We start from the raw sequence: 13,133 nt of genomic DNA on the forward strand, positions 1-13,133 counted from the left end.
CAGACGGTCACACAGAGAGACAGACAGACAGACAAACATACAGACGGCCAGAGATGAACACCTGGGGTATAACAAAATACGTCCCTTCGGGCGTATAATAACAACAAAGGAATGGAGACGCAAGATATAACGTTTTCGACAGTTTTCACAATGTTTTACCTGCTGACCTACATTTTGATCCCAGCTGACCTAGTTTATATACTTTTTCATGTGGGACAACGATGAAAAACGGATACATTGCGATCAGACAAGCTCATCTTTTCAACTTTGTCGCAGATGCGCAACTTATAATATTGAAGAACATTTCAGGAAAGTGTTATGACGTTAGATCAAATACTTTTTGCAATATGTATAACAAAACATTTCTCTGACAAACAGACGGACGGACAAACAAATCCAAATCTTATCCTGTGCGGTGACATAATAAGCCCTTACCATCATTATAGGAATGTTTTCCTACCACACATAAATAAAAATAATCATGTTGGGACGGTCCCCTTGAAAAATCGATCGTCTTAGGTGTTCACAGTCCACGTAGACTTAATTCGCAAATGTCTCTAGTATAACGGTTGTGGCATTTCGGGACGGTATGCAAGTCTATTGTATCTTACGGAAGAGTATAGATGACACCAATCTAATCTTGTCACATAAAGAAATTATGCATAATATCCATAACCCAATACTTCATTACAGGGCTATAATATGACCAGTTCCGCATACTAATATGCAACTTGCACAACTGTATGCTAGTAAAAACATACACTGTATCGTGTTCAATTTGTTATTCTTTTAGCTTCGGAGCAGGATCATTTTCATTTTCGAGCCTTATAAGCGGAATAACCTCGTCATTCAATACAGCATTTAATCGGGAACAGGTATATTCATAGCAAAGTGTATACGTATATCTTTTCTCACACACTTCTTATCTTCTGAAAAAAAATTGGTAAATTGCGCAAAATGGTCAAGCTGATTTAGAATATGTAATAGTTATCTTTCGTGAGGTTGCAGTATGGGATCTAATATATTTTCATGTTTCAGTGTCTAACATCGTTTTACCTGTGAAAAGGCCATTTGCTCAGTTTACCACATAACCTAACACTTGTAATATTTATATATACTCTTTACGGCCTCTAAATGCTAGATTTTCACGCCATAAAAAAGAGCAGTTCATCTATTCTTATTATGTCTCCCACCACACAGTGGTGTGGGAGACATATTGATTTACTCCTGTCTGTCTGTCTGTCGGTCGGTCACAAAGCTTGTCCGCACTATCAAACATTTCTCACCCGATCTTCACCAAACTTGAACAAAATGTGTCTGACCATAAGACCTCGGCCAAGTTCGATAACTAGCCAAATCAGCTCAGGCACTTCGGAACTATTGCCCTTGAATTACTGAAAAATCCTGATTTCGCATGCGCTTTCATACAGGCAAAACGCACCCTATACTACTTACTAGTAGTATAGGGTGCGCTTTGCCTGCACGAAAGCGCATGCGAAATAAGTTTTGGGTGCACGAAAGCGCATGCGCAAGATAATTAGGCAGTTGTGGGAGACATGCGCTTTTCTCAAAAGCATCTCTAGTTCTTGTTTTCTTTTCAGTGCTTTGCTGAACTGCTCGATTATATCCTGATAAACTCATTTGTCGGTTAAGACACATCTGTCTTTGATATGTACTTGTAATAGAATAGACTCTTACCAAAGCATAAAAATGTACACCCCATTTATATAAAAACTTGAAAGTGGCTGTGCTTTTCATTGAACTATTTTATTCTTGTTACATAATGGTTTTGACGTCAAACGATTTTACAATTGCAATTTTGGTTACAATTATTGAAAGGACAGGAACTGTTTGACCATATCATTTTTCAACCGTGAACATAAATTCAACATTGTCACGAGTGACGTAACTTACACTTAAATATGTATAAGTATTTCATCAGATGTCCCCCTTGTATATTAGCAATTTTAATGTCAGAGTATTTTTGTTTTCTGTTTCTCAGATTTTTCCTCAAAAAGTGTTCATAGGAAGATAGGAAAATATGATATATTTAATAAAAGACATTGGAAATTCATCGAATTTTGCTGAATTTATTCCCTATAATTCAATAACCGAAAAAATGACTAGTTTTATGAATGACTCTAATAGCAAAAACACTAGATACTTAAATCTCCCCCATCTCACAGGTCAGAACATTTGAAAATTGCCTTGAATTCAAGTATTTTAAAATTTTGAATTACGAACATTTGTAAATTTCTATTTTGTTTATTTCAACTTTTGATAAGAATGTGGAAAGAAGAATATGAGAAACTGAAAATCAAGATAGTTTTACTCAGTCGTTAATTAGAGCCGGCAGAAAGGGTCTTACATACAAATGCCTTCTCTTCATGTATCATTCTGTTCTTTCGCTTATTACACTACTTTTCAGTGTTGAAATACCTACCTACATTCGTTTTCTGTTCATTTTTTCTCTGGATGATATTTGCCACCTTCTTTCTCGATTCGCCGTAAGCTCTAATTCACTCACTTCCAGTGGAATCTGTAAACAGTGACCACGTTATAATATGTCTTTATTTCTATAGTGAGTTTCGTCCACAAGTTTAAATAAACTGAACGCATAATACCACCAAACCCGTAAAATCTGGAAAATAAAGTTTATCATTGAATTGGCACGGGCATTTTGAAAAAGTGAAAAACGTAATTTCTGAAAAGTCAGCGAAATGTAGTTTTCATAGTTTAAGTTTAAAATTAAAGCTTGATTTCAGTCACGAATATCTAAGTATCATCTCGTCTGTACAAACAAAAAATGCTCACTTTGGTTGCTATGGTTATTTTATGTACCTTTTTTTCTGCTGTAAGCAATCAACTTAAAAATGGTTCAGAGACACAACATATTTACTATAAATTATATAGTCTTAATGTTAAATGTATTGTGCTGCTGCTTGTTAACCTAAGGACAGTTTGCAATTCAAAAAAAAAAAAAATATCAGTAAATATGTGAAATGGTTGGTTGTAAGTAAGGAGGAGGCCGGCAAGGGAAGGTATTAATGTTCTTAGATCAGTGTAAGGCCAGGAAATGATGTTTCTGATTATTAATCAGTGATATCATATACATTTGTATACATTAATCAAGGCTTTTGTGTTGTTTATCGCCTGATTTACAACGGTAATGTCGACGTTCCATCTTTAATAGATCAGAACACAATGTGCTAAAACTGAGCTTTTGTGATCACCCACCGGCCTATTGTTCATCGTCCGCCAGCGTCAACAATTTCTTAAACCGTTATCTTCTCCAGATGCGTTTGTTGTAAGTTGATGAAACTTTGCTGGGATATTTCATAGTTGTCTGTCTTTCTTACTAATATATTCATACGGTCCCGCTCAGTTGCTTATAGAGGCTGCCAGAGCTAAATATAGAAAAATGAATGTTCAAACTATATTTTCCTACTAAATCGCTGGTTCGATCTGGAACTGATTTCACACACTTGTTCCTTGGGTGACCTCTACCAATATTATTGAAATTTATCAACAACACGGTTCCCAGGGAATATGGTCATATTCCCACTATATATATTAGCGAGTTTAAAAATCTTCTTATCAGAAACTTCTTTTATACATATGATCCTCTCTGTCATACTAATTCCTTTAATGGCCACCGAATGTTGTGTTCATTTTTCTCCAGTTATTGTTCGATCCTGCTGGTTTCAGTTTTAAATGAGCCGCGCCATGAGAAAACCAACATAGTGGCTTTGCGACCAGCATGGATCCAGACGCGCAGTCTGGTCAGTATCCATGCTGTTCGCTAACAGTTTCTGTATTTGCAACAGGCTTTGAAGACGAAAAGCATGGGTCCTGACCAGACTGCGAGGATCCATGCTGGTCGCAGAGCCACTGTGTTGGTTTTCTCATGGCGCGGCTCAAATGATTTAATACACATGTTCCCTGTTCCTTGGCCGAACCACCAGAGCTAAGGTTACAAACAAATGATCTTTGGGTTAATGTCGTCCTATAGTGTTAACATTATACGTATTCATCAAAAACATGGCCACCAGTTTACTTTGTATATAGTGGGAAAACCTCTAGTTAGACCGATTGTAAAACAATTTTACACAAATGTTCTTATGTCTTCCTTCAATAATGCTTGTTCAAATTGATCAATCAGAATCACGGGTACCAGAGGGGCCATGGTCACGATTCACCATATGAATATATTTATTGGAAACGAAAAAAAAAATGACAGAATCTTCATGCCACGTTTTTAAACAATTTTACACAAATATTTCTTTGCTAAATCTTTGCTGAGTGCGTTCCAATTATTCCAAATCGTCAAAACTTTTGGCCACCAGAATGAATAGCAAAAAAAGTTCCATTTAATATCTCCTAAATTATTATGTTTTATTTGAAATAAGTTCACAGAAATATTCCATAGGTGACCATCTACCAAGAATGCTTACACTGTTGAAACCCTAAACGACTTCATTGGAAACTTCTGGACTTGCATAATGGTTTTCAAAGAAATTTGAAGTTTTATTGTTTTGAGCTTTGAAACGCTTGTGAGCGATATAGAGCCTTCCTGGTCATTTTGTTAACGTAATACATTAGTACATGGTAGATGGACTGATAATGTTCAGTTGAACTTACGTAGTTAAACATACATTTTCACTTTTGTTTATACACCTCAGATCTGTACTACTATGTAGTAATTATTTAATTGCATCTTTTAGGCATAGACATTTTAGCTATTTTGCGAGAAAGATATCCTCGCTCACTGGAAGCTTTGAAACAGTTACTTTGTACAAAGAGGTAAACTTCTGTCTGAATGTCATTTTCAAGTGTTACTTTATGTTTGTTCGTTTATAATCGCTGACTATGAGATGACAGAAATGTTGTAAAACGCATGTTTATATTATTGCATGAACACCGTTATACGCCGAAACCTTCGGCGATAGCAAACGTCGGTATCTTGAACCAATAACTGTTTGAGATATTGGTCCGACATTCAGCAGATTTCAAACATGAAATAGCTAAACGATATATGTCGCAAACAGTATCTAACCGACACTAGATCAACATCACAAAACTGATAGTGGGCTAATATCAAAACCAATAGCGGCCCAGTATGAGATGCTTGCCGGGTATCTACTGTTTTAAATACATACTGGATAAGTCGTCTGCAAATCGCACAAACTCTTTCTAAAAAGTGTTCTTGCTTATTTTTAACACAGATTTGGGCGGAAATTTTTCAAGTTTTCTCGGCTCATTAGAGACATTTGCAAGACATTCTTGTCAGAAAATATGCTGAACGAGGTAATTACAGTGACATGATACAAGATCGCCTGTTATTTTTGCGTTTCGTACAATATTAGAGCAAAAAATATAACATTCGTCTGAAATGGCATGAGCAGCTTTTAGTGTTTTCCTTTTCTTTTTTACTTTTTTGTGGCATGGACAGTTTGTTGACACGACTTGCATGCAACGCTGCATTTTCAAAGCATGTCGTGGTACATTTTACACAGAGGCACACTAGTGGTTAAAACAGCACTTTCCTGTTTAAGATATGTATAAAACTGTTTGAATCAAATAAAAAAGTACGAAATTAGTATTTTCATTCTAAATGAGAACAATTATCCCTGCTCCATATTTTTTATATCTTAATTAACCCTAACCCTGTTAAATTTTTATAATAAACTTGTCCATCTTTCAGTTTGGACAGTACCATTAACTGTTAAAAGGGGGATGCTTACCACAAAGAACTGACTGAATAGCGAACAATGCAGACCATGATCAGACTGCACGGATCTTCATGCTGATCTTGGTCTGCACTGGTCGCAAAGGCAGTAATCAAAGCGCCAAGTTCTTATCTTTAAATTAAAAAAGGCTCATTGGTGCTATAATCATGTTGGATTTTATAAAATTATTTGATTGTAGCATACGTTTACGGTAAATAGCACTTGATACATATATTAGTTTCAAACGTTGACCATGCGCAAATGCAATCTGACTTATTAATGCATAGGTTATTCCCGACGAAAGTGTCTGCAATCTGCTGATTTATTAGGATGGTTTACGATAATCCCTGTAATAATGCTTGTTCAAATTAATCTTATTTGTCAGTCAGAATAACGGGTACCAGCCCGGTTTTTGAATATTTTTACACAAATGTTTCTTTGCTTAAGCTTTACTGAGCTTGTTCCAATTATTCCAATTCTTCAAAACTGTTGGATAGCAGAATTAATAGCAAAAAAAAAAACAAAAACAAAAAAAACTATATGGTCCATTAAAAAAACAACAATGGCACGAGCCTCAAGTAACTGCATTAAGCTCATACGCTGTTGAAAGACTATTTTGAGAACATTTGCGATCTTTTTTGTTCTCTTACAATATTTTCTTTTTAATAACTTCCCTTTTTGTTACTATAAATAGCTTATTTTGAAACTTTTTTATTATTGGTCGTAGGTAAAAATCGAGACCACTTCTCTGTGGTACAACATGGATGGTACATCCAATTTGTAGATATATTTTGACATAACTTTTTTTTTTTTTGGAATTTCTTCTTTTTGTTGTTCCTGTCCTTTGGGCTTCAACAGTCAAATTCTTTAAATTTTGCTCACATCCTGTGATGTAACCCCTTGGGCGTATATTGCCCTGCTAAGCGGCGCTCTTGTTTTAAAGAGTGTTCTTGCTTATTTTTAACACAGATTTTGGCGGATATTTTCTCGGCTCATTAGAGAGGTTTGCAAGACATTTTTGTCAGAAATTATGTTGAACGAGGTAATTACAGTAACATGATACACAATTGCCTGTTATTTTTGAGTTTCGTACAATATTAGAGCAAATAATATAAAATCCGTCTTAAATGGCATGACTAACTTTTATTTTTTTTTGTTGGCACCAAGTGGCATAGACAGTTCGTTGACGTGATTTGCATGCAATGTTGCATTTTCAAAGCATGTCATGGTACATTTTACACAGGGGCACACTAGTGGTTAAAACAGCGCAATTTTCAAGTCGGTAGGTAAAGAAGATCAGTTGGAGGTGCCTCTTTTTATTCTGTTTAAGATATTTATAAAACTGTTTGAATCGAATAAAAAATACGAACTTGATATTTTCTCTTTAAATGATTCTATATTTTATAGATATATATTTTCGCTTATAAGACACACTTGCTTATAAGACGTACCTCGAAATCGGACATATAGCTTAGATTTCATTTTCTTTTAATTTCTTTGTAGTACACGCCTATAAGATGCTCCCCACTCTTGAACTGGAAATATGACTCCTAATAGTGCGTGTTATAAGCGAAAATATACGGTAACTTAATTAATCAAAGCGTTCAATATATTCACGATTGAATTTTTATCTTGAAATAAAAAAATAAACCCGTTAGTGCTATAATCATGTAGGATTTATAAATTAATTTGATTTAACATACGTTACGATGAATATCACTTGTTATATCTATTTGTTTTAAACGTGGACCATATACTCATGCAATCCAACATTTTAATACATAGGTATGTTCCCGACTTAAAACCCTGCAATCTATTGATTTATTAGGATGACTTTTTATGCCCCCGAAGGGAGGCATATAGTTTTTGAACCGTCTGTCCGTCTGTCGGTCTGTCGGTCCGTCGGTCTGTCGGTCTGTCTGTCTGTCAGTCTGTCCGCAATTTTCGTGTCCGGTCCATATCTTTGTCAACGATGGATGGATTTTCAAATAACTTGGCATGAATGTGTACCACAGTAAGACGACGTGTCGCGCGCAAGACCCAGGTCCGTAGCTCAAAGGTCAAGGTCACACTTAGACATTAAAGGATAGTGCATTGATGGGCGTGTCCGGTCCATATCTTTGTCATCCATGGATGGATTTTCAAATAACTTGGCATGAATGTGTACCACAGTAAGACGACGTGTCGCGCGCAAGACCCAGGTCCGTAGCTCAAAGGTCAAGGTCACACTTAGACGTTAAAGGATAGTGCATTGATGGGCGTGTCCGGTCCATATCTTTGTCATCCATGGATGGATTTTCAAATAACTTGGCATGAATGTGTACCACAGTAAGAGGACGTGTCGTGCGCAAGACCCAGGTCCGTAGCTCAAAGGTCAAGGTCACACTTAGACGTTAAAGGTCATTTTTCATGATAGTGCATTGATGGGCGTGTCCGGTCCATATCTTTGTCATTCATGCATGGATTTTAAAATAACTACGCATGAATGTGTGACACAGTAAGACGACGTGTCGCGCGCAAGACCCAGCTCCGTAGGTCAAAGGTCCTAAACTCTAACATGGGCCATAACTATTCATTCAAAGTGCCATCGGGGGCATGTCTCATCCTATGGAGACAGCTCTTGTTCAGTAATATGATTAAAGTAATGTGTTTGCACTATGCCTGTTTGTAACAACCTTCACGGTTGATATTACAATCTGTTTACATTTGCAAGGCGTAAATAAGGCATAAACAATTGAAATGTTATTACATTACGTGTAAGAATAATTTTGAAATACTCTTTTCATATATTTTCAAGAATGGTTCATGTCTTCTTGTAGTGTATTTTTGTTACCAGTCCTGCTTTATCTTAGACGAGAAATCTTTTCACGGCTTATACACTTTCATATTATATCTATATCTATTTATGCCATGCATATTCTATATAATCACGATGTAGCAATAGCAGTATGTTTTACGTTTTAATTGTAATGTCTATCCTTTGCTTTCTTTAGAAATATGACTTCTTCATTCTACATATAATCATAACTTTTTTTGTCCTATATACAGACGCCAAAACCTAATATCTTCTGATAGTTACTAAATATTCCGTTCCGTATTGCACACTTGAAGCGTAGATAGTTTCAAACACCGAATTGTAAGTAATGAATATAACGAAATTCAATGTTAAATGCATTAGTAACGTACATTACATATGTTTAGCTTTTTACATGATAAAACTCACTTTTTCTATCATATAATAATGTTTATATTACAGCGAAGAAAGTTATTACTGGTTTAATTTTCAAGAAAATACTCAAAAATAGTAAAATACTCCAACTGTTATTTGATAACGCATTTCAGCTGTAGATTTAATTGGTGGTATATTTTTTTTGGTGTAATGTAAACAAAGTCTTAATTTCAGAAAATATTGTGTAACAGTTGTTTAGGATGGAATTTTAAATTTATTAGATAAGCACAAAGAAAAGAGTTCTTGACGTGTACTTGAATCTAAACATTCTTTAGAAAAAAATAAAATTAATGCGTTTTATTTCTATGACTTGGTAACAGCTGAAAGCATTTGTGGACAGTAAGGACGACCTAGGATCCGGTGCACGTGCATTTGCTCAAGCGCTTGAGAAGACACAGAGCAATATCAACTGGATGACTGCAAACGTCCCAGTAATCGAGAGCTGGCTTCACGATCAAGGATACTGAAGGTATCTTATTTAAAGATGTGACACAATGCTTCCGTAGGTTTTCGGATAACATATTAAATTAGTATCCCTTATTAGATTATTGCAATCACGTCCAAGAACAGTGAAAATTTCTTAAAATTTGAATATGTTCTGTATGTTTGAAAACCTTACTTATAACTTAGATTCTGATTGCTGAAGGCCTTGTTTAAGTGGGCTTTCGGTGGATTACTGTTTGATTTACTTAATCTGTAACAGGGATCTTCGTGAATGACTGTTTTATTTTTTGTAAGATCCAGATTAAAAAGTCATTCTAAATTACTCGGGATGCAAGTATAACAACAATTCTTATTGTATATATCTGGAATTGTTCCATATATCAAACAAAATCATCGTCAACTAAGAAAAAAAAACGATTAAATTTGAATTTTGATGTATGTGTCTCATTTGAATAAAGATTTAGAATTTTTGAACACTATTTTTATATTTTCAGAAAACAGTTGAGAGAATGAAGGGACCAGAGAAGATGGAAAGCGAATTAAATTTAAAGACATAAGGTTTAATTTCCTAAGTGATGAATTTATTTAAAATTGAATATTCTTAACTTAGAAGATATTCTAGTGCGTGTAATGATTGTGGCTATGGCAGGATTGGCTTCTTTGACTTTATAAATAATTTATTAATAATTCCCTTGCTCATCACAAAGAAATACCTCATCTTAGAAGCTATGAATTAGTATACATTGACGTCAGATTGGTATATTTTTTTATAGGTTAACATGTTTGTATAGAGAAATACGCGCTTGTTCTGCGCGACTTTGGAAGCGCAGTATCAATTCGCAAAAGAACGAGCACATAATTTCCCTACGCAAAACCTAGTGATATGTTATGACATACGCATTCACACAGAACTTATTATATAACGGAAAGTTCAAATACTGTTATTATACATATCCATGAAATTGTATAGGTGACATTAATGTGTCACTTGCTATGAATAACAATGAACCTTTTAATGCGACGCACACAGGAAACCGGCAACAAAATTGATGCTTCCAATTTGAAACTTAAGCGTAAATGTGAAATTAAAATACACGTTGTAGATTCCATTGTTACTAAACGGAGTTTATAAATTAGTTCTTAATAAAAATGCAGTCCATGATTAGAAAAATAAGTGATACTAAAGCTCTTGTTACACATATTCATTTGCATAGATTTCTATGCTTAATTTATATGTTTTGTACCCACTACTTCTATCTTCATTATTTTAGATTTTTGTTATTTGTCATTTAATCAGAATCGTATGTGTGGATTTTATATTACTGTTAAATTAAAATGTTCTTTTTTCTCCTTAGCACACAAACTTAAAATGCAACTTGGCACTTGATCAAAGTTGCTGAATATTTAAACAATTGATGGTAAATGTAAAATTGTTAAATATTTGAAAAATAGATGGTCAGTGCAAAATGTTTAAATATTTTAAATATTGATGGTCAATGCAAAATTTTTGAATAATTATCAATTAATGGTCAATAGAAAGTTGTTGAATATTTAAGCAATTAATTGATGAATTGTTGGTTAATGTAAAATTGTTGAATATGTAAACAATTGTTGGTCAATATAAAATTGTTGAATATCTAAACAGTTACATGAAATGGTCAATCTGTTATTGGTCAATTTAAAATTGTTGAATAGTTAAACTATTGTTGGTCAATGTAAAACTGCTGAATATCTAACAATTATTGGTATGTGAAATTGTTGAATATTTAAACAATTGTTGATTATGTTTACCCATAACCCTTCGTTTTTCATTAGCCAAATTATAAAACATTAACATGAGGTATTATGCTTGGTAAAATGGTATCGGATTTTGTTTGGTACGGTAAGGTCAAATGTCTGAAGCATAGGATGTTTGTGTTTGTTTCACTGTAGGTCGAATAAATATAAAATGCAGTATTTTCAGGAGAATGAAGTCATGAGGGAAAGACATTTGATCTTTAAGATTTTCTCTTTCTTTTGCGCCTTGTCTTTGTAATTGTTTTAACCAAAGACTACATATCTTTTTGGCCCTGCTAGTGACAGAAATTTCATATATTTGTCTCTATTACCCTATTTAGCTCAATTATGTAGGAAAAGGCTCTGATAGTTATGTTCTCAAAGTAAAGAAAAATGCTGCATTCAAGAACTCTGAAAAAAAGGAGTATTTGGATGAAAAGATAAAGATATCTCGATTCCAATTCAAATATTTGAAATGTGTGTTTTGTAACCGGATTGCGTGCAAAAAAGTAGATCAATTTTGGCTTTTTACTAGTATGTGTTTTTGTCTGTATCTCCTTATTTTGGTAGCATTTCCCAGAGACGGAAACATAACTCAAAAGTATTGTTTTTTATTTTTATGTAGATAAAAAGACGTTTTATATGATATGATGTATGATAATTAAACTTTTGTAATAAGTATGTGTTCATTGTTTTCCTTTTAACCCTTACCATGCTAAATTTCTATAATGAACTGTTCCATTTTTCAATTTGGACAGTACCATTAACTGTTAAAAGGGGTGCTTACTTAAATATACTGACTGAATAGCGAACAGTGCAGATCATGATCAGATTGCACGGATGTGCAGGCTGATCATGATCTACACTGGTCGCAAAGGCAGAATCAATCGTTTTCAGCATGGTAAGGGTTAAGAGTCCCTCTGTATCAGTAACTTGTTTCATCTATAAGCGGTTCATTTTTCTACTAATTATTGTCTCTATATTAGGATTAAAGTAAAATTTAATAGTAAGATGAATTCCAATCCCACTCAATGAATTTAAAATTGAAATTATGCGGGTCACCCTATAAAAACCAGGAAAGAAATTATTGCGGTTGGCATTAATTGTACACACGCATTGTATACATGTACATTATTTACCTAGCCACAACCCTTAGCCGATAAATTATACTCAACACGTGTGCACAGCTAATACATGTATGCGAATTAATTATTGCCCTGATTTGTATAAATTACAGTGAAACGTCTTATATGAATCAGCACCAGCCTTAATTTTACCTATTAAACAAATTCTTTTTTACTTTCAAATTAAAAAAAAATAAATGTGTTAATCACGCGACACCGGGATTTTACTACAGCCACTCTTAAAATAATAACAATCGCGCGCTTCCGTAGAAGTTCTATATGCAGAAATAAATGTGTTAGCCTCATTGATGATGCATGAATGACTTTATAATCATGCAAAGTTTAAGTGAAAACTATCGTTAAGGTAATATTAATAATATAATTTTATGTCATGTGTTTACGAATCGGACAGAAATATCCGTCCTGACGGCAAGCCTCGTTACCGCCATATGCAGGTGGCCTAGGTACGGATATTTCTATCCGATTTCGTGAACACGTGTAGAAATCTACATGACTAATATTTGTTCGTGCATGTCGTATAGATATAAGTTTTTTATTCTGACAGAAATTTTGCATATAATAGAATGGATAAAGCTAATATTCTTGGACACCAGAATGACATTTCCAAAGATTTTACCTATGCGGGCAAAACCCATCTGGCATCCCCATCCAAGATGACTCTCGTGCTGTTAATGACAACTAGCGATTCATGCATTGATTATTTATTGTTTATGTCAAATACGAAAAAATCAGTTACCTTGATAGTTTTTCTCCTTTCCTTATGCTAAAGCTAGTAGTATATTTTATAGTTATAGTTATTTTATAGTAAGA

At 34.2% G+C, this 13,133-nt stretch overlaps 1 protein-coding gene across 6 annotated transcripts in view; it reads left to right on the forward strand.

The window, feature by feature from the left end:
• LOC123541791 (aminopeptidase N-like) overlaps positions 1-11,857 on the forward strand; it is an 88,532-nt gene extending 76,675 nt beyond the window's left edge. For 3 of the 6 annotated variants that reach the window (XM_053531355.1, XM_053531359.1, XM_053531356.1), the window contains exons 24-25: positions 9,279-9,427; positions 9,897-11,857. In XM_053531355.1, coding sequence (XP_053387330.1) covers positions 9,279-9,425 — 147 coding nt within the window. In that variant the 3' untranslated portion in view covers positions 9,426-9,427; positions 9,897-11,857. Of the gene's footprint in view, positions 1-793; positions 876-4,724; positions 4,804-5,225; positions 5,308-9,278; positions 9,428-9,896 lie in introns of all 6 variants that reach the window. The other 3 variants (XM_053531357.1, XM_053531360.1, XM_053531358.1) reach the window with 3 other exon arrangements.
• The last annotated feature ends 1,276 nt before the right edge of the window (positions 11,858-13,133 follow it).

The sequence above is a fragment of the Mercenaria mercenaria genome, chromosome 19 (assembly GCF_021730395.1).
Source record: "Mercenaria mercenaria strain notata chromosome 19, MADL_Memer_1, whole genome shotgun sequence".
Taxonomy (NCBI): domain Eukaryota; kingdom Metazoa; phylum Mollusca; class Bivalvia; order Venerida; family Veneridae; genus Mercenaria; species Mercenaria mercenaria.